Raw genomic sequence first — 23,206 nt, forward strand, 5'->3', positions numbered from 1 at the left:
CTCATCTAAGGTCCGGTAACACACACACACACACACACACACACACACACACACACGCACATACACACACACACACACACACACACACACACACACACACACACACACACACATCTCCACAACGAGAGAAAAGGAGGACTAATTTTAGGCCGGTGTTTATAAAACGAAAATGAAACCTTAAAAACTTTTAGATCAAATGTTGGCAACGATATATGTGTGAGTTGAATTGGCACCTGAGCTGAGGGAGGTGTGTTGAGCGAGCCTCCCCGCTGCCGGCCTCACTCACCCACACCATCTTGCTTCGGCCGAGGATGTCACTCCATCATTATATTGTAGGGGGTGACGAAGAAGTGGAGGGGAGGGACACTGATGGTTGTATGGTATTGAACAGCTTTATTGAAGATACTATAAATAACACATTACACAGCTGTCTCCACAGCAGGAGGGAAACTCTACTGGTACTGGTTCTCACCGTGGGGGGGCCTGGCCGTACCGGGGCTTATTTTAAGGCTGGTACCGGCCACCGGGCTTTTCCTCATTTGCTTGTTGTTAGTCTCCTGTGTGCGAGAGAGAGAGAGAGAGAGAGAGAGAGAGAGAGAGAGAGAGAGAGAGAGAGAGAGAGAGAGAGAGAGAGAGAGAGAGAGAGTGTTACACTGGCCATAGTGTTCGTTACCGTTTCGTGACGTCCCGTAGACTGATCACGTACTAGCGTAAGGCTGGTATTCTGTACCTGAAAATCGTGGGGGATCCGTATCTGTGTCTTTGAGAGATCGTAATCAGCTGAGAGTATCTCCAATTTTTTCAGTGTCTACGGGGAAGAGAGAGAGAGAGAGAGAGAGAGAGAGAGAGAGAGAGAGAGAGAGAGAGAGAGAGAGAGAGAGTGTGTGTAAGCATTTGTGTATGTATTTTGTAATAGAATTCCACTCCTGCTAAGCATATTTTTACACGGCTCAGATTAATTCGTCCAACATATAATACATACAAGGTCAACACAGTAATGTAGAAGTATAAATAATCATGTGCTATAGAAAAAATAGTTCATATTAACAAACATTTTCCGTAAAAAGTCAGTCATGATGTACAAAATGGTACCGACGTGGAATGAGGACTCTGAGTGGGCAGGTCTCCCTCACACAAGGAGTTAGTTATTATAGGCTTACATGCATCACATATGTTGTTGTCATTATCACGCATGACAGTGCATCGCCCTGAGCAGGTCTGGTGAGAGACAACCAAGAGGGGTAGAGAAAAGTTGCAATCAGACACGTATATTAGGGTAGGTAGGCAGTGGCTCCTGCCCTTCCCATCTCAGCCGGTGAGTGAGGCACAGTTGGAGCACCAGCTGGAGACACAGGCACCTGCTGGCGAACACATGGCACTCACTGAGAGAAGGTATGACTTCAGTGTCTTGTGATCTGCTAGACACAGACCCTCCTGCCTTGGAAACATATATGTGAAGGTAATGATACATAGTATTGGTTGGAAGTTGGTTCTGTGTCATTATGCAAAGGTTTGGGCTATGCCTAAAGGTTAATGGAGGCTGGGGCCATGCTTAGGGGTTGATGGAGGCTGGAGCTATGCTTACAAATACTGTACACAAAGAGTGAATATATATATATATATATATATATATATATATATATATATATATATATATATATATATATTGGGAAGAATCACAATTTTGCGCGTAATCAAGATATTCCTATGAGTCCACGGGGAAAATGAAACACGATAAGGTTCCCAAATGCACTTTCGTGTAATAATTATATCATCAGGGGAGACACAAGAGAGAAACATAAGTCAGTTGATATACATCGAAGAGACGAAGCTAGGACGCCATTTGGTAAACATATGATTGTCCAAAACAAACAACGAGCGTTCATAAACTAATTTTACAAATTTGATCAACAATAAAGTTATCTAATTTGTATAGACCATCACCACTATTAAGATTATAATTCTTTGTGTATTTAATAATAGAAGATTCAATGATATTTCTCTTGGTAATCGAGTTAATAATTGTCCAAAACATACAACGAGCGTTCATAAACTTATCATTTTGCAGATTTTATCAACAATAAAGTTATCTAATTTGTATAGACCATCACTAATATTAAGATTATAATTCTCTGTGTATTAGATAATAGAAGATTCAATAATATTTCTCTTGGTAATAGAGTTAGGGTTAATAACTGAGATGGCGGTACTCCAGTCAATACAATGATCATAGTTTTTAACGTGATTAAACAAGGCATTTGATTCTTGTCCCGTTCTTATACTATATTTATGTTGCTTAAGTCTAACAGAAAGTTCTTGACCAGTCTGACCAACATAAAATTCATCATTTTCCACAAGGCACTTTATAGATGCATCCAAATGAATTTTCTGGTGAATCCCTGATTGAGATATTCTTTATAGTATTATTGTTGCTAAAGGTAACATTTACATTAAAGGGTTTAAGCAACATGGGAAGCCATTACTAAAGGATATTTTACCTTTTAATGCAATTTGGTTTAGGTATGATGATGTTCTTTGTGTTTGGCCAACAAATGAAAATTTTCAAATTTCTCCCCTTACTTAACAATTTAGTACCTTCCATCAAATTTACTGTAGAAAATGAAAATAATGGTATGTTACCATTTTCAGATTGCATGATCCATAGACAAGGAAACAAGTTTAAGTTTAGCTTATACAGAAAACCCACCAATGTATGTTCATATATTCATTATTACTCATCTCAACATGAAAGAGTCGAATTATCATCATTTCAATCTATGTTCCTTAGGGCATTACGTATTTGCAGTCCAGAGTTTATTGCTGATGAGTTTGAGATGATATATTCTATTGGATCTAAGTTAAAGTACCCTAGATCTTTCATTTATAAATCCCTTAAGTTAGCAAAGAAATCATTTTATAGAGTTGAGCCCAAACCTCCCATTGACACCAAGAATCTTTTAGTTCTCCCTTTTAATAATGATTTCACTTTGCTTCCCATTTTGCTTAAACCCTTTAGTGTAAATGTTGCCTTTAGCAACAATAATACTATAAAGAATATCTTACTCAGGAATTCACCAGAAAATTCACTTGGATGCATCTATAAAGTGCCTTGTGGAAAATGTGATAAATTATATGTTGGTCAGACTGGTAAAGAACTTTCTGTTAGACTTAAGCAACATAAATATAGTATAAGAACGGGACAAGAATCAAATGCCTTGTTTAATCACGTTAAAAACTATGATCATTGTATTGACTGAGTAACGCCATCTCAGTTATTAACTCTAACTCTATTACCAAGAGAAATATTATTGAATCTTCTGTTATCAAATGCTCAAAGAATTATAATCTTGATATTAGTGATGGTCTATACAAATTAGATAACTTTATTGTTGATAAAATCTGCAAAATGATAAGTTTATGAACGCTCGTTGTATGTTTTGGACAATCATTATTAGCTCTATTACCAAGAGAAATATCATTGAATCTTCTATTATTGAATACACAAAGAATTATAGTCTTAATATTAGTGATGGTCTATACAAATTAGATAACTTTATTGTTGATCAAATTTGTAAAATAATTAGTTTATGAACGCTTATTGTTTGTTTTGGACAATCATATGTTTACCAAATGGCGTCCTAGCTTCGTCTCTTCGATGTATATCAACTGACTTATATTTCTTTCTTGTGTCTCCCCTGATGATGTAATTATTACACGAAAGTGTACTTGGGAACCTTAACGTGTTCCATTTACCCCTTGGACTCATAGGAATATATATATATATATATATATATATATATATATATATATATATATATATATATATATATATATATATATATATATATATATATATATATACACACACACACACACAATCGCATGTGGCAGAAGGGTCATACGTGAGAGTTGTTGTAACATACAGACGATGATCAACACCTGTGATGAGGAAGGTGCCGTGTGTACGGTTGGGGATCAAAGAAACCCACCCTGGTAGCATGGACCACACGGCTGAGGGATGATGAGGACGACGTACTCTCCTCTCCCTCACTCTGTGTGTACACTACAGAATCTGACCGTTTCTGTGTTTCACTAGGCCGACATGCCATCGAAATATATATATATATATATATATATATATATATATATATATATATATATATATATATATATGCCCACATTTGTTGGCGTTACAGGACTCTGCCTGCTTGAGATCACACAGCGAGTGAAAATTTACCTTTAGGTAGTCTGTATCAACCTCATTTGACAAAAAAAATACAGTCTTGTCAAAACTTTCAGCTTCAGAGGAGCCCATACTGTTCCTGCTACTGAGTATAGTGCACCTTGGAGTTGTAGGAGCCCCTGGATAAGGGGTCGTGTTGTTATAGCCCAAGATCCTTTTCACTTCGGGGTCTTATAAGGGTTTTATAATACATACACTGGTGTGACATGCGCGTTTCAGGATTTTACCATTGGTTAATCGTGCTATTATTCAGTAATCATGAAATATTCCTTGGCCATCATCTTGTTGCGAAGGTTTCAAATATCGGCGCATTTTTGCCAAGATGTTGTACACTCAAGTCTGTTATGAGCAGCCGACTGGAGTATAGATGGAGACAATAAAAAGTCTGCCACAACTTGCTGATGCCGAGAGGAATCTTCAGTCTTCGCGGGAAGCCTTGAATGTCGTTGAAACGCAAAATCTATTTCCTGGTAAGGCTAAGTAGCCACATGAGCTCGTCCTCACACCGGTAGTTATTCCAACCTTTCTGCAGCCTCCCTTCTTTGCCTGGGATCGGCCGCTGTACTGCATGGCATCGGAGCTCCCAAGATTCTGTCGCAACAGAACCTCACAAAAGGTGTGTATGTATCTCGCCTGAGGTCATGAACTGAACAACGAGTCTGTGAAGGATCCCAGTGAGGCGATGGGACGCGTACGATTCACACCAACTCATTGAGGTGGATTGTGGCAGGCCAAGGGAGGAAAGTTTGCCAACGTACTCGGAGAGGCAGGACGTGGAAAGAGAGATCTTCCAGCTCCTTCCAGTGAAAAGATGTTGACCTTTCTACCTAACAAGTCTTTAAAAAAGCGATTAGATTATTTCTGTATATTCTGTACCCAGGAAGTCTTTAAAAAAGCGATTAGATTATTTCTGTATAATGTCGCTGTCTATGGTTACGTGCTTCATGAACTATTTTTCGGAAATTTCTGGCTCCGGAAACACATAACCTTCCCGACTAGGATACGATGGCTACACTCCGTCGCGCAGAGGCTGTGAGTTTTGACCAAGATTAACAGTGTTTCGAGGAGGTCATTTAGGTTGAAGGGTGTCTATTCCACAGAGCACTGAATATAATTCAGTATCTATCAGAAACCTCAGTCAGAGTCGAAGGCCACTGCCAGACAACAGTCAGCCGTCGTCATGAATGACTGTAATATCTTCAGCCAGTTCTATATAGCAAACAGTTTTCATGACAGAGACTTGGGGAAATGTTTCCATGAAAGTGAGCCCTGGTTACCCTTTACCAACCAAACATTGGTTCGCAGCCTCTCCGCCAAAAGAACTAAATCTGATCCTTTCCTCCGCCGCGAATGCAGATACCGTCCCTACCAACCTGTACACTGTTACCTGCGCTGCTCAGTTGGGCAAGAATGCATTTCTACACTGGAGTCAGGCAGCATCTTCGGAACATCAATAATCCAAGTAATAACAGCGTTCGAGAAATATGGGCGGCCGGTACAAGCTGAGGGTTTGGGTTCCAACATTACTGCTAAGTGCCATGATCTCGAACTCTTTGGATTAATCCAATTCCATCGCCTGAAGAGGTTGTAGTCATATTCTGTAACTTCACTGGTATGACGAGGCTGACCTTAGCATGTGCATACACATGGAAGACGCCCTAGAGGAAGGAGCCGTCGGGGATGTCCCATTTGGATGTGACTGATGTTGACGAAAGGATCACGGGTCCAGAAGGTGCCTCCTCCCTGTCACTGGAGTAGACGGGTCTTGACAGACATAATCCGTCACCTACTGACGAACACAACACCACCAGTTTACAATATGTTTGTCACGATTTTCGAAAAGTTAAGATAATTATGCAGAAAAGTTATAATTGCATTTATTTCACCATTTTCTGTTTTCCACGCAAGAGGACGTTGCTCATAAGTTATTATATTGCCTTATTTTATGTTTGTTACAAATTAGAGCAGTTTCACATTCCTGAAGTGGTCGTTTTGGTTGATTTAAATGCTCATCTTTTTCCCCACAAAAAATTGGTTTTCAGGAATTAAGTATTCTAATTCTGTATTCAACCTTGCCAAGAATCAAAACAGTCACTTGATTACATGGAAGAGTAAATATTTGTATTCCGCCACGAATATCGACGTTCATATGTTTCTGATGATGCTCAGGGAGAGCCTCGCCGTGTGTTGCCACAGGAAGTGTTTCCTGCCAGTTCTGTGCTGTTGTCCAAGTCTGCCATGATTTGATCTCGGCTTGCTGCTGGTGCCGTGTGTCGGGGCCGCCACTGACAGAGATCAATCACACACTTGCACATCACATATCCTGTTGCCGACTAATGCAATATTCATGGTAATGTGATCAGCCAAATATACTATGATACACCGTGTAATTATCCGTGTATATATATATATATATATATATATATATATATATATATATATATATATATATATATATATATATATATATATATATATATATATAACTGATGACATGGTGATTAACTCCCTACGTAGCATCGTGAAATGGTAGAGGAACATCTGTATGTGTGACATTTGATGTTGATTGACAAAGTAGCTCATTAATCTGTGGTAACGTGACGTGATATGTAGAAGATCCTAACATATGAATAATTGTTATATAACATCTCGATAATCTGACTCGTCGAGGGTGAAGAAGTCGTCCATCTTCCAGTGGAGGGTTTCGAAGGTGGGGCGTTTCATGGGGTCCCTGGCCCAGCACTCGAGCATGATGTTGTACAGGAGGCGAGGACACGACCTGGGTTGGGGCATGCGGTAACCATGCTCCACCTGCTGCACCACCTCCAGGTTCGTCATACCTGCCGGCGACACAGACACACACGCACACTTAAGATACAACCTCAGGGACGCTGACACAAATGTCTCGTTGCGAGTGCCTCCAGTCTGACCCGAACGTTCATCTGATTATCGTACGAATCTATCTGGAAAATGACTGTTTCTTATGACCATATTGGCTAACATATTTGACCCCTCGTGGTATTCTATTCATTCCAGGTTGTCCTAATTGAAAGTGAGACATATCAATGGATTTTATTGTACGTGAAAGCTGTTGTATTGTATTGTGTTCAAGTACTTAAACTTGGGTTCTACATGATGAATCGAAAACGTCTAATATTAGATATGATGGAGGAGTGTATTAGGATACAGTAGTAGTGTATCAGAATACAAGAGGAGTGTATCAGGATACAGGAGGAGTGCATCAGAATACAGGAGGAGTGCAGTGATAGGGTATCAGAATACAGGAGGAGTGCAGTAGTAGTGTATCAGAATACAGGAGTGTATCAGAATACAGTTGTAGTGTATCAGAATACAGGAGTGTATCAGCATACCACTGAGTGAGTGAGTGAGTACCATTTTCTGTATTTCTCCAGTCAGTGTGTGGCAGGCCTGACACAGATAAGGTATGGTCAGTGTGTGGCAGGCCTCACATAGCTAAGGTATGGTCAGTGTGTGGCAGGCCTCACACAGCTAAGGTATGGTCAGTGTGTGGCAGGCCTCACACTTGGGGGTCAGTGTTCCTCGTCCTCCTCAACATGACTTTGGTCTTAACTTCAGACGTGTGTATCAGGTACTCTCGACATTGTACACAGTGGTTTCAAAGCACAGCTAATAAGTGAATGGCATAAGACTCATTCATAACCTTAGTTTGGGTTTTGCCTGAGTTATACAAACCACTTATGAAAAGACTTAACCCATCACATCATTCAGCGTTTGAAGTTGACGCTTCATGATTCATCTTTAATCTTGCATGTAAAGACCCATAACTTCAGTTTGATTTAGAAATTAATCTGGCTTATACCTTGAATAGTCCACACCTGGCCATAAACGTCTTTGATATTTTCCAACCAATATTCCCAGCCATTCTCTTTTCACTCACACGAACTGCTGACAACACTCGTGTACCATGGATCATCCTTGTTGCCTCACTGTTACTGTATGATTCACATTCGACAAAAAAGGGAACCTAAGTAGATCAGAAATCTTATGTAAATGAACGAGAATATAGAACATTGCTCTGTGGCCCTAGACGTCTTGTGTGACTGTGTATCTTCTGGTCACGGTGTGTTGTGAGTGTGACTATGTTTACTCTCTGGTCACGATTTATTGTGAGTGTAACCAAGTCTGTCTACCCTCTGGTCACAGTGATTGTGAGTGTGACCAAGTCTGCCTACCCTCTGGTCACAGTGATTGCGAGTGTGACCAAGTTTGTCTCCCCTCTGGTCACAGTGATTGCGAGTGTGACCAAGTCTGCCTACCCTCTGGTCACAGTGATTGTGAGTGTGACCAAGTCTGTCTACCCTCTGGTCACAGTGATTGCGAGTGTGACCAAGTCTGCCTACCCTCTGGTCACAGTGATTGTGAGTGTGACCAAGTCTGCCTACCCTCTGGTCACAGTGATTGTGAGTGTGACCAAGTCTGTCTACCCTCTGGTCACAGTGATTGCGAGTGTGACCAAGTCTGTCTACCCTCTGGTCACAGTGATTGTGAGTGTGACCAAGTCTGTCTACCCTCTGGTCACAGTGATTGTGAGTGTGACCAAGTCTGCCTACCCTCTGGTCACAGTGATTGTGAGTGTGACCAAGTCTGTCTACCCTCTGGTCACAGTGATTGTGAGTGTGACCAAGTCTGTCTACCCTCTGGTCACAGTGATTGTGAGTGTGACCAAGTCTGCCTACCCTCTGGTCACAGTGATTGTGAGTGTGACCAAGTCTGTCTACCCTCTGGTCACAGTGATTGTGAGTGTGACCAAGTCTGCCTACCCTCTGGTCACAGTGATTGTGAGTGTGACCAAGTCTGCCTACCCTCTGGTCACAGTGATTGTGAGTGTGACCAAGTCTGCCTACCCTCTGGTCACAGTGATTGTGAGTGTGACCAAGTCTGCCTACCCTCTGGTCACAGTGATTGTGAGTGTGACCAAGTCTGCCTACCCTCTGGTCACAGTGATTGTGAGTGTGACCAAGTCTGCCTACCCTCTGGTCACAGTGATTGTGAGTGTGACCAAGTCTGCCTACCCTCTGGTCACAGTGATTGTGAGTGTGACCAAGTCTGCCTACCCTCTGGTCACAGTGATTGTGAGTGTGACCAAGTCTGCCTACCCTCTGGTCACAGTGATTGTGAGTGTGACCAAGTCTGCCTACCCTCTGGTCACAGTGATTGTGAGTGTGACCAAGTCTGCCTACCCTCTGGTCACAGTGATTGTGAGTGTGACCAAGTCTGCCTACCCTCTGGTCACAGTGATTGTGAGTGTGACCAAGTCTGCCTACCCTCTGGTCACAGTGATTGTGAGTGTGACCAAGTCTGCCTACCCTCTGGTCATGGCTGAACCATCCACGTATATTGTAGCAGTCACTGCGAGGGTTAACTGTGAAAGTTGTAGCGGTGTATGTCACTGGTGGGAGAGTAGGTGCGATGCATGGAGCACTATTAGGCCGGAGGTAACGGAAACCAGCAACCTCTAACATTAGGTAACTGTGAATATATTACAAGTGGAGTCGTGTCTGCAATGGTCAGTTGAAGGCCGTTACCCACCCATGTGTAGTGTAGTTGTCGTTGTAGCATTTGGACAACAGTAGCATTCACCTACCATACTGGCGTCGTGTACTTCCCCGTGAAAGACCTAATCACGTAGTGCATGAGACACCCGAGCCAGATGTGGAGTGAGAGTGTGTAACTCCAGGGTTGGCGTAATGTCTGGTTACCGTAGGTTAGGTGAGGTGAGGTTTCAATGTAGGTCAGGTGAAGTTTGGTTTAGGTTAGGTTGAGTCGGGTTTAGGTTTCGTTAGGTGGCTTAGTCTCAAGAGGATCAAGACGCCCTTCATCATATCCTGTATGTGGGATACAGGAGCAGCCCTCTTCCTGCATGCTGCTCTGCCCAGCCAGGAGACAGCCGGCTGTACACCCTGCCTGAACCTCTGCCCCTCACCTCACCTCACTGCCAGCTGGTATAAATCGTTAATGTCGTCCGTAAATATACATCCAGAACCTGACATTGTTGTTGGATGAAGGACGGTGGGATAAAAGGCCAAAGGCCTAGCTTTCATACACTCATCATTATCATCACCATCAGCAACACTCAGACACCATCATCATTAACCATGACCAGACACCTTCAACATCATCATCATCACCAGCCACACTCAGCACCTTCATCATCATCATCATCACCAGCCAAACTCAGACACCTTCATCATCGTCATCACCAGCCACACTCAGACACCTTCATCATCGTCATCACCAGCCACACTCGGACACCTTCATCATCATCATCATCATCATCATCACCAGTCACACTCAGACACCTTGATCATCATCATCATCATCACCAGCCACACTCGGACACCTTCATCATCATCATCATCATCATCATCATCACCAGCCACACTCGGACACCTTCATCATCATCATCATCATCATCATCACCAGTCACACTCAGACACCTTGATCATCATCATCATCATCATCACCAGTCACACTCAGACACGTTAATCATCATCATCATCATCATCATCATCATCACCAGCCACACTCAGACACCTTCATCATCATCATCATCATCATCATCATCATCATCATCATCACCAGTCACACTCAGACACGTTAATCATCATCATCATCATCATCATCATCATCACCAGCCACACTCAGACACCTTCATCATCATCATCATCATCATCATCACCACCAGTCACTCTCAGACACCTTCATCATCATCATCATCATCACCAGTCACACTCAGACACCTTCATCATTATCATCACCAGCAACATTCAGACACCTTCATCATCATCATCATCACCAGTCACACTCAGACACCTTCATCATCATCATCATCACCAGTCACACTCAGACACCATCATCATCATCACCAGTCACACTCAGACACCTTCATCATCATCATCATCATCATCATCATCATCATCATCACCAGTCACACTCAGACACCTTCATCATCATCATCATCATCATCATCATCATCATCATCATCATCATCACCAGCCACACTCAGACACCTTCATCATCATCATCATCATCATCATCATCATCATCATCATCATTACCAGCCACACTCAGACATTTTCATCATCGTCATCATCATCATCATCATCATCATCATCATCATCATCATCATCATCATCACCAGCCACACTCAGATACCTTCATCATCATCATCATCATCATCATCACCAGCCACACTCAGACACCTTCATCATCATCATCATCACCAGTCACACTCAGACACCTTCATCATCATCATCATCATCATCAGCCACACTCAGACACCTTCATCATCATCATCATCATCACCAGCCATACTCAGACACCTTCATCATCATCATCATCACCAGCCACACTCAGACACCTTCATCATCATCATCATCATCATCATCATCATCATCATCATCACCAGCCACACTCAGACACCTTCATCATCATCATCATCACCAGTCACACTCAGACACCTTCATCATCATCATCATCATCATCACCAGCCACACTCACACTCCTTCATCATCATCATCATCATCACCAGCCACACTCAGACACCTTCATCATCATCATCATCATCACCAGCCACACTCAGACACCTTCATCATCATCATCATCATCACCAGCCACACTCAGACACCTTCATCATCATCATCATCACCAGTCACACTCAGACACCTTCATCATCATCATCATCATCACCAGCCACACTCAGACACCTTCATCATCATCATCATCACCAGCCACACTCAGACACCTTCATCATCATCATCATCATCACCACCAGCCACACTCAGACACTTTCATCATCATCATCATCATCACAAGTCACACTCAGACACCTTCATCATCATCATCATCACCACCACCAGCCACACTCAGACACCTTCATCATCATCATCATCATCATCATCACCAGCCACACTCAGACACCTTCATCATCATCATCATCATCACCACCAGCCACACTCAGACACCTTCATCATCATCATCATCATCACCAGTCACACTCAGACACCTTCATCATCATCATCCTCACCAGCCACACTCAGACACCTTCATCATCATCATCATCATCATCATCACCAGTCACACTCAGATACCTTCATCATCATCATCACCAGTCACACTCAGACACCTTCATCATCATCATCATTATCACCAGCCACACTCAGACACCTTCATCATCATCATCATCACCAGTCACACTCAGACACCATCATCATCATCATGACCAGTCACACTCAGACACCTTCATCATCATCATCATCATCATCATCATCATCATCATCATCATCACCAGTCACACTGAGACACCTTCATCATCATCATCATCACCAGTCACACTCAGACACCTTCATCATCATCATCATCATCATCATCATCATCATCATCACCAGCCACACTCAGACACCTTCATCATGATCATCATCATCACCAGTCACACTCAGACACCTTCATCATCATCATCATCATCACCAGTCACACTCAGACACCTTCATCATCATCATCATCACCAGTCACACTCAGACACCTTCATCATCATCATCATCACCAGTCACACTCAGACACCTTCATCATCATCATCATCACCAGTCACACTCAGACACCTTCATCATCATCATCATCATCACCAGTCACACTCAGACACCTTCATCATCATCATCATCACCAGTCACACTCAGACACCTTCATCATCATCATCATCACCAGTCACACTCAGACACCTTCATCATCATCATCACATCAGTCACACTCAGACACCTCATCATCATCATCACCAGTCACACTCAGACACCTTCATCATCATCATATCACCAGTCACACTCAGACACCTTCATCATCATCATCATCACCAGCCACACTCAGACACCTTCATCATCATCATCATCACCAGTCACACTCAGACACCTTCATCATCATCATCATCACCAGTCACACTCAGACACCTTCATCATCATCATCATCATCACCAGTCACACTCAGACACCTTCATCATCATCATCATCACCAGTCACACTCAGACACCTTCATCATCATCATCATCATCACCAGTCACACTCAGACACCTTCATCATCATCATCATCATCATCATCATCATCATCATCATCATCATCACCAGCCACACTCAGACACCTTCATCATCATCATCATCATCACCAGTCACACTCAGATACCTTCATCATCATCATCATCACCAGTCACACTCAGACACCTTCACCATCATCATCATCATCGCCATCCACACTCAGACACCTTCATCATCATCATCATCATCATCATCATCATCATCGCCATCCACACTCAGACACCTTCATCATCACCATCATCATCATCATCATCACCAGCCACACTCAGACACCTTCATCATCATCATCATCATCACCAGCCACACTCAGACACCTTCATCATGATCATCATCATCACCAGCCACACTCAGACACCTTCATCATTATCATCATCACCAGCCACACTCAGACACCTTCATCATGATCATCATCATCACCAGTCACACTCAGACACCTTCATCATTATCATCATCACCAGTCACACTCAGACACCTTCATCATGATCATCATCACCAGTCACACTCAGACACCTTCATCATCATCATCATCATCATCACCAGTCACACTCAGACACCTTCATCATCATCATCATCACCAGTCACACTCAGACACCTTCATCATGATCATCATCACCAGCCACACTCAGACACCTTCATCATCATCATCACCAGCCACACTCAGACACCTTCATCATGATCATCATCATCACCAGTCACACTCAGACACCTTCATCATTATCATCATCATCACCAGCCACACTCAGACACCTTCATCATCATCATCACCAGTCACACTCAGACACCTTCATCATTATCATCATCACCAGTCACACTCAGACACCTTCATCATGATCATCATCACCAGTCACACTCAGACACCTTCATCATCATCATCACCAGCCACACTCAGACACCTTCATCATCATCATCATCATCACCAGCCACACTCAGACACCTTCATCATCATCATCACCAGTCACACTCAGACACCTTCATCATGATCATCATCATCATCAGTCACACTCAGACACCTTCATCATCATCATCATCATCATCATCAGCCACACTCAGACACCTTCATCTTCATCATCATCATCGCCATCCACCATCAGACACCTTCATCATCATCATCATCACCAGTCACACTCAGACACCTTCATCATCATCATCATCACCAGCCACACTCAGACACCTTCATCATCATCATCATCACCAGCCACACTCAGACACCTTCATCATCATCATCATCACCAGCCACACTCAGACACCTTCATCATCATCATCACCAGTCACACTCAGACACCTTCATCATGATCATCATCATCATCAGTCACACTCAGACACCTTCATCATCATCATCATCATCATCATCAGCCACACTCAGACACCTTCATCATCATCATCATCATCACCAGCCACACTCAGACACCTTCATCATCATCATCACCAGTCACACTCAGACACCTTCATCATGATCATCATCATCATCAGTCACACTCAGACACCTTCATCATCATCATCATCATCATCGCCATCCACACTCAGACACCTTCATCTTCATCATCATCACCAGTCACACTCAGACACCTTCATCATCATCATCATCACCATCAGTGCAGCCATCGGAACCAACAGTCATCACTAACACTCAGCTGACGTGTTGTCTGCTGCAAGACTCCCTCCACCTCCATCATTCACCAGGAGTCATATTCACCAAGAGAGTGACGTGATCATCACCAGTCACCCTCCCTAGGTAGCAACAGCCACTGCAGGAGCAGCACCAATCACCTGGGTATGGCGTGCTGCCAGACGTGACCACCTCCATGAGCAGGACGCCGAAGGACCACACGTCCGACTTGGTGCTGAACTTGTTGAAGCTGAGGGCCTCCGGGGCCGTCCATTTGATGGGGAACCGCGCACCTTCCTGCGCCTCGTACACCTCCTCCTGCAGGAAGGGGGGAGCGGTCTGAGTTACAGGGGGTATAGTGAGCCGTCTGGTTTAGAGGTAGAGGGAATAGACTGGTTACAGGGGGTGGAGGGAGATGTCTAATTAGAGGGAGGGAGTAAGGAGCATTGTGGTGAGACAGGAAAGTCATCTATATAGAGTCCAGATGAGACTTTGTCACCTGTGCTCTGGATAGAGAGACAGATTGTAAAGGTACGTGGTTCATCCGGCAAGAATTGACGAGCATTATAAACCAGCCAGCCGAGGCAAGAGCATTTCCCAGGTACACTCGTGGTAACAGCCCTCACCTGTACCAGCCGTGAGAGACCGAAGTCGGCCACCTTGACGTTGTTGTTGTCTCCCACGAGAACGTTCCTAGCGGCCAGGTCTCGGTGGATGAAGTTGTTGCTCTCGAGATACTCCATCCCCGAGGCCACCTGCGCCCCGATGTACACCTGGTCCGTCAGCGGCAGCCACCGCCCTCGACCTGCAGAGGTGTACCGTACGCTCTAGCCACTGTGGCCCAGGTGGTGATGATGGTGACTGTGATGGTGCCAGAGTAAGTGGTGGCTGTGAGATGCTGATGCTGGTCTGAGTGAGGGGAGTGGCGATAGTGACTGTGGTGTGGTAGTGGTTCAGGTGTTGGTTTGTGGTGCTGACTGTTCTGGTACTGGTACAGGTGGTAGTTGTGGTAGTACTGGTACAGATGGTGACTGACTGTTACCGGTGGTGGTTGTCATGGTGACTTTTCTGGTACTGGTACAGGTGGAAGTTGTGGTAGTACTGGTACAGATGGTGACTGACTGTTACCGGTGGTGGTTGTGATGGTGACTGTTTTGGTACTAGTACAGGTGGTAGTTGTGGTATTACTGGTACAGATGGTGACTGGTATTTGGTACAGATGGTGGTTGTGGTAGCACTGGTATATGGTTGATAAACATGAGAGTATCAGTAGTGGTGGCGATGATGTGGAGAATGCACTGGTGATAGTGATGATAATGAGTCGTGCATTGGTGATAGTGATGATAATGGATCGTGCACTGGTGATAGTGATGATAATGGGTCGTGCACTGGTGATAGTGATGACTGGAAAAACCAGTCATCATAACTTACAACCAATACATCCTACCTCAGGCGAATGATATTCGCCAAGTATGAGTTTTGATCAGCCATTGAGCACTTGCCACATAGGGAGAAGACCTTCAGATTCACAAACAAATCAGATGAACTATGACAGATTCAGCATAACAGAACACACTCTTCATAGCAAACCCTGGGAAAAATATAACTAATATCGTTATGAAGACAGACGAATCTATCTCAACCCGTCGCTAAAGGCGAACGAATCGATATAATGTGCTTGTGTCTTTGCTTGAGCCTGCAAGCACTCTGAGCGAGTAACATGATAAATATCATGGCCCATTTACTGTGCCTGAATTTGCTACTTCTCTTACTAGTGCCAAGAGGAAGTGCCCTTAGGGAGGATAGTATCACCTTAGAGCTGCGCGGCAATCACTAACAGCGTAAGGATTGACTCCCATTCAGTGAAAAGTTTCTCGACAGCATACAATTACGCAGCCTGGCCGAAGGTGACCTCTGTCATGCCTGTTGCCGGTTTGTATGTTATATGTGAAGTGCGCGTTCATATTAATTATAGTCGTATATATGTATATATATATATATATATATATATATATATATATATATATATATATATATATATATATATATATATATATTTTTTTTTTTTTTTTTTTTTTTTTTTTTTTTCTTTTGCTTTGTCGCTGTCTTCCGCGTTTGCGAGGTAGCGCAAGGAAACAGACGAAAGAAATGGCCCAACCCACCCCCATACACATGTATATACATACGTCCACACACGCAAATATACATACCTACACAGCTTTCCATGGTTTACCCAAGACACTTCACATGCCCTGATTCAATTCACTGACAGCACGTCAACCCCGGTATACCACATCGATCCAGTTCACTCTATTCCTTGCCCTCCTTTCACCCTCCTGCATGTTCAGGCCCCGATCACACAAAATCTTTTTCACTCCATCTTTCCACCTCCAATTTGGTCTCCCACTTCTCCTCGTTCCCTCCACCTCCGACACATATATCCTCTTGGTCAATCTTTCCTCACTCATTCTCTCCATGTGCCCAAACCATTTCAAAACACCCTCTTCTGCTCTCTCAACCACGCTCTTTTTATTTCCACACATCTCTCTTACCCTTACGTTACTTACTCGATCAAACCACCTCACACCACTTTTCTTTCGTCTGTTTCCTTGCGCTACCTCGCAAACGCGGGAGACAGCGACAAAGCAGAAAAAAAAGAAATATATATATATATATATATATATATATATATATATATATATATATATATATATATATATATATATATATATATTCTTTTCCTTCTTTCATACTATTCGTCATTTTCCGCGTTACCGAGGTAGCGTTAAGAACAGAGGACTGGACCTTTGAGAGAATATCCTCACCTGAACCCCTTCTCTGTTCCTTCTTTTGGAAAAGAAAAAAAAAAAAGAAAAAACCGAGAGGGGGGATATATATATATATATATATATATATATATATATATATATATATATATATATATATATATATATATATATATATGTATTTTTTTTTTTTTTTATACTTTGTCGCTGTCTCCCGCGTTTGCGAGGTAGCGCAAGGAAACAGACGAAAGAAATGGCCCAACCCACCCCCCCATACACATGTATATACACACGTCCACACACGCAAATATACATACCTACACAGCTTTCCATGGTTTACCCCACACGCTTCACCTGCCTTGATTCAATCCACTGACAGCACGTCAGCCCCGATATACCACATCGCTCCAATTCACTCTATTCCTTGCCCTCCTTTCACCCTCCTGCATGTTCAGGCCCCGATCACACAAAATCTTTTTCACTCCATCTTTCCACCTCCAATTTGGTCTCCCTCTTCTCCTTGTTCCCTCCACCTCCGACACATATATCCTCTTGGTCAATCTTTCCTCACTCATCCTCTCCATGTGCCCAAACCACTTCAAAACACCCTCTTCTGCTCTCTCAACCACGCTCTTTCTATTTCCACACATCTCTCTTACCCTTACGTTACTCACTCGATCAAACCACCTCACACCACACATTGTCCTCAAACATCTCATTTCCAGCACATCCATCCTCCTGCGCACAACTCTATCCATAGCCCACGCCTCGCAACCATACAACATTGTTGGAACCACTATTCCTTCAAACATACCCATTTTTGCTTTCCGAGATAATGTTCTCGACTTCCACACATTCTTCAAGGCCCCCAGAATTTTCGCCCCCTCCCCCACCCTATGATCCACTTCCGCTTCCATGGTTCCATCCGCTGCCAGATCCACTCCCAGATATCTAAAACACTTCACTTCCTCCAGTTTTTCTCCATTCAAACTCACCTCCCAATTGACTTGACCCTCAACCCTACTGTACCTAATAACCTTGCTCTTATTCACATTTACTCTTAACTTTCTTCTTCCACACACTTTACCAAACTCAGTCACCAGCTTCTGCAGTTTCACACATGAATCAGCCACCAGCGCTGTGTCATCAGCGAACAACAACTGACTCACTTCCCAAGCTCTCTCATCCCCAACAGACTTCATACTTGCCCCTCTTTCCAAAACTCTTGCATTTACCTCCCTAACAACCCCATCCATAAACAAATTAAACACCCATGGAGACATCACACACCCCTGTCGCAAACCTACATTCACTGAGAACCAATCACTTTCCTCTCTTCCTACACGTACACATGCCTAACATCCTCGATAAAAACTTTTCACTGCTTTTAACAACTTTCCTCCCACACCATATATTCTTAATACCTTCCACAGAGCATCTCTATCAACTCTATCATATGCCTTCTCCAGATCCATAAATGCTACATACAAATCCATTTGCTTTTCTAAGTATTTCTCACATACATTCTTCAAAGCAAACACCTGATCCACACATCCTCTACCACTTCTGAAACCACACTGCTCTTCCCCAATCTGATGCTCTGTACATGCCTTCACCCTCTCAATTAATACCCTCCCATATAATTTACCAGGAATACTCAACAAACTTATACCTCTGTAATTTGAGCACTCACTCTTATCCCCTTTGCCTTTGTACAATGGCACTATGCACGCATTCCGCCAATCCTCAGGCACCTCACCATGAGTCATACATACATTAAATAACCTTACCAACCAGTCAACAATACAGTCACCCCCTTTTTTAATAAATTCCACTGCAATACCATCCAAACCTGCTGCCTTGCCGGCTTTCATCTTCCGCAAAGCTTTCACTACCTCTTCTCTGTTTACCAAATCATTTTCCCTAACCCTCTCACTTTGCACACCACCTCGACCAAAACACCCTATATCTGCCACTCTATCATCAAACACATTCAACAAACCTTCGAAATACTCACTCCATCTCCTTCTCACATCACCACTACTTGTTATCACCTCCCCATATATATATATATATATATATATATATATATATATATATATATATATATATATATATATATTCCTATGAGTCCACGGAGAAAATGAAACATAAGTTCCCAAGTGCACTTTCGTGTAATAATCACATCATCAGGGGAAACACAAGAGAGAAATATGTCACGAAAGTGCACTTGGGAACTTATCGTGTTTCATTTTCCCCGTGGACTCATAGGAATATCTTGATCACGCGCAAATTTGTGATCCTTTCCAGCATATATATATATATATATATATATATATATATATATATATATATATATATATAGAGAGAGAGAGAGAGAGATGTTTATGGATGGGGTTGTTAGGGAGGTAAATGCAAGAGTTTTGGAAAGAGGGGCAAGTATGAAGTCTGTTGGGGATGAGAGAGCTTGGGAAGTGAGTCAGTTGTTGTTCGCTGATGACACAGCGCTGGTGGCTGATTCATGTGAGAAACTGCAGAAGCTGGTGACTGAGTTTGGTAAAGTGTGTGGAAGAAGAAAGTTAAGAGTAAATGTGAATAAGAGCAAGGTTATTAGGTACAGTAGGGTTGAGGGTCAAGTCAATTGGGAGGTGAGTTTGAATGGAGAAAAACTGGAGGAAGTGAAGTGTTTTAGATATCTGGGAGTGGATCTGGCAGCGGATGGAACCATGGAAGCGGAAGTGGATCATAGGGTGGGGGAGGGGGCGAAAATTCTGGGGGCCTTGAAGAATGTGTGGAAGTCGAGAACATTATCTCGGAAAGCAAAAATGGGTATGTTTGAAGGAATAGTGGTTCCAACAATGTTGTATGGTTGCGAGGCGTGGGCTATGGATAGAGTTGTGCGCAGGAGGATGGATGTGCTGGAAATGAGATGTTTGAGGACAATGTGTGGTGTGAGGTGGTTTGATCGAGTGAGTAACGTAAGGGTAAGAGAGATGTGTGGAAATAAAAAGAGCGTGGTTGAGAGAGCAGAAGAGGGTGTTTTGAAGTGGTTTGGGCACATGGAGAGGATGAGTGGGGAAAGATTGACCAGGGGGATGTGTGTGTCGGAGGTGGGGGGAACGAGGAGAGGAGGGAGACCAGATTGGAGGTGGAAAGATGGAGTGAAGGGGATTTTGTGTGATCGGGGCCTGAACGTGCGGGAGGGTGATGGGAGGGCGGGGAATAGAGTGAATTGGAGCGATGTGGTATACCGGGGCTGACGTGCTGTCAGTGGATTGAATCAGGGCATGTGGAGCGTCTGGGGTAAACCATGGAAAGCTGTGTAGGTATGTATATTTGCGTGTGTGGACGTATGTATATACATGTGTATGGGGGTGAGTTGGGCCATTTCTTTCGTCTGTTTCCTTGCGCTACCTCGCAAACGCGGGAGACAGCGACAAAGTATAAAAAAGAAAAAAAAATAGAGAGAGAGAGAGAGAGAGAGAGAGAGAGAGAGAGAGAGAGAGAGAGAGAGAGAGAGAGAGAGAGAGAGAGAGAGAGACGCAAAAACAAAGAAATTGTTTTTCTTGTGAGCCACCGTCGTCCATGGGGCTGGAAATTATTCTGACTACGACAAAAATGTCTCATAAACGCGATGGCCTGGAGGGCGGCTGACGTTAAAGTTGCATCAGTAAGGGAGGTGGGCCGAGCCAGGGGGTCGTGCAGGCCTGTGCCTTACACAACGCCCTGGTAGAGAAGAGTAAGACCCCTTAACAAAGGCTATTCAGACACTGGTGCGCCATGTGTTTGTACTGTATGATGCTCCGTGAGGGATGCCATGGGCGCGCCACGTTCACAACTGTATGTCCCTTGTAAAGACATACGGTGGCCCTCACTTCCCCCCCCCCCCCACAGACACACAGACACAGACACACACACACACACACACACACACACACACACACACACACACACACACACACACACACACACACAGATTCGTCCGCTTAATGAGTTGCATCGACTTGGACGTGCGTACTTCATTTCGTTGTTGCCTCGCGCGCGTGGGTGTGGGAGCTAACGCAGGGAAGCTCCAGACAGTTAGTCTCAGAAAGAGACACATATTTAGAGACAAGAGTAGATGTGTGTACCATACGTTGGTGTGCCTCGCGGGGATCTATAATGAGCAACACCAACGCACTCTGTGTGTGTGTGTGTGACCCAGGGGAGACGCTGTTGTTCAGTGTTTTCTTTTCTATTTTCTTTTTATTCTTTTTGCTGTCATTTTTCCCTTAAAGACCCAAAAGCTTCGTTCATCGTGTGAGGCCACACGTAAAGAGTGTGTACACACACACACACACACACACACACACACACACACCACACATGGGGAGGACAGTCACAGTAGGGAGCGTGACGGACTAACGAAGGTGGTGAGGACGAGCACCTCTTAGAAAATCGAGCAGTGCGCCGTTCCGCATGAGCTCCGTGATGATGTAGATGGGCTGCTCCTCTGTGGACACGGCGTACAGCTGCAGCAGCTTAGGATGACGGAGGCTCTTCAGCACCTGGGCCTCCGCCAAGAAGTCTTTAGGGTTCATTTTACCTGCAGGAGAAGCTGTGGTCAGTAGTGTGGTACACGGACAGTTACTAGGAACATCCACTTCGTTACCATCTAGTATAAGGTACATATTGCTATTGTGTCCCATTATGGCTATGCTCATGACATGACTTATAACACCGTGGGAGATTCGCTCATGTTTCTTAAGTGTTCATGGCATGTAACAGATATGACCCAACCTCTATATAAATGTAACATTTTCGTCTTGACATCTTTCAAGAACCCACAGCCTGTTTTCCAACTTCGTCAAAACCCACCAAGGTGTACCCCTGTGTATGTCAAAACCTCGTCAGAAGTGTCAAAGTATGGTCCAGTTTCATTAGAACATACCGCCGGGTATGTTCCGACTTCGTCTGGGGATTGTAGGTATGTGTGCACTCTTGGTCACACATCATATAGCTGCTACAACCAGCCCTGTCAGGAGGCATAAGATGTGTACTGGAAGCTTCAGTATGCACTGTGTGTGTCTCAAACTCATCATTTACACACCAACCTCGCTGGGACGTACCAAGTATGTCCCAATCTCGCCAGAACGTACCATATACGTCCCATCCTCGCCAGAACGTACCATATATGTCCCATCCTCGCTAGAACGTACCATATATGTCCCATCCTCGCTAGAATGTACCAGGTATGTCCCATGAACAACAATGTACCAGGTATGTCCCATCAACAACAATGTACCAGGTATGTCCCATGAACAACAATGTACCAGGTATGTCCCATCAACAACAATGTACCAGGTATGTCCCATGAACAACAATGTACCAGGTATGTCCCATCAACAACAATGTACCAGGTATGTCCCATCAACAACAATGTACCAGGTATGTCCCATCAACAACAATGTAC

General features: G+C 43.7%; 1 protein-coding gene across 1 annotated transcript in view; it reads right to left on the reverse strand.

The window, feature by feature from the left end:
* Window positions 1–564: 564 nt before the first annotated feature.
* Window positions 565–23,206, reverse strand: part of LOC139764089 (tyrosine-protein kinase Src42A-like) — a 31,136-nt gene continuing 8,494 nt past the window's right edge. Inside the window, 4 exon segments of the mRNA XM_071690579.1 lie at window positions 565–7,083; window positions 15,130–15,286; window positions 15,595–15,773; window positions 22,181–22,339. Of these exon segments, the coding sequence (XP_071546680.1) occupies window positions 6,881–7,083; window positions 15,130–15,286; window positions 15,595–15,773; window positions 22,181–22,339 (698 nt within the window). The 3' untranslated portion in view covers window positions 565–6,880.

The sequence above is a fragment of the Panulirus ornatus genome, chromosome 48 (assembly GCF_036320965.1).
Source record: "Panulirus ornatus isolate Po-2019 chromosome 48, ASM3632096v1, whole genome shotgun sequence".
Lineage (NCBI taxonomy): Eukaryota > Metazoa > Arthropoda > Malacostraca > Decapoda > Palinuridae > Panulirus > Panulirus ornatus.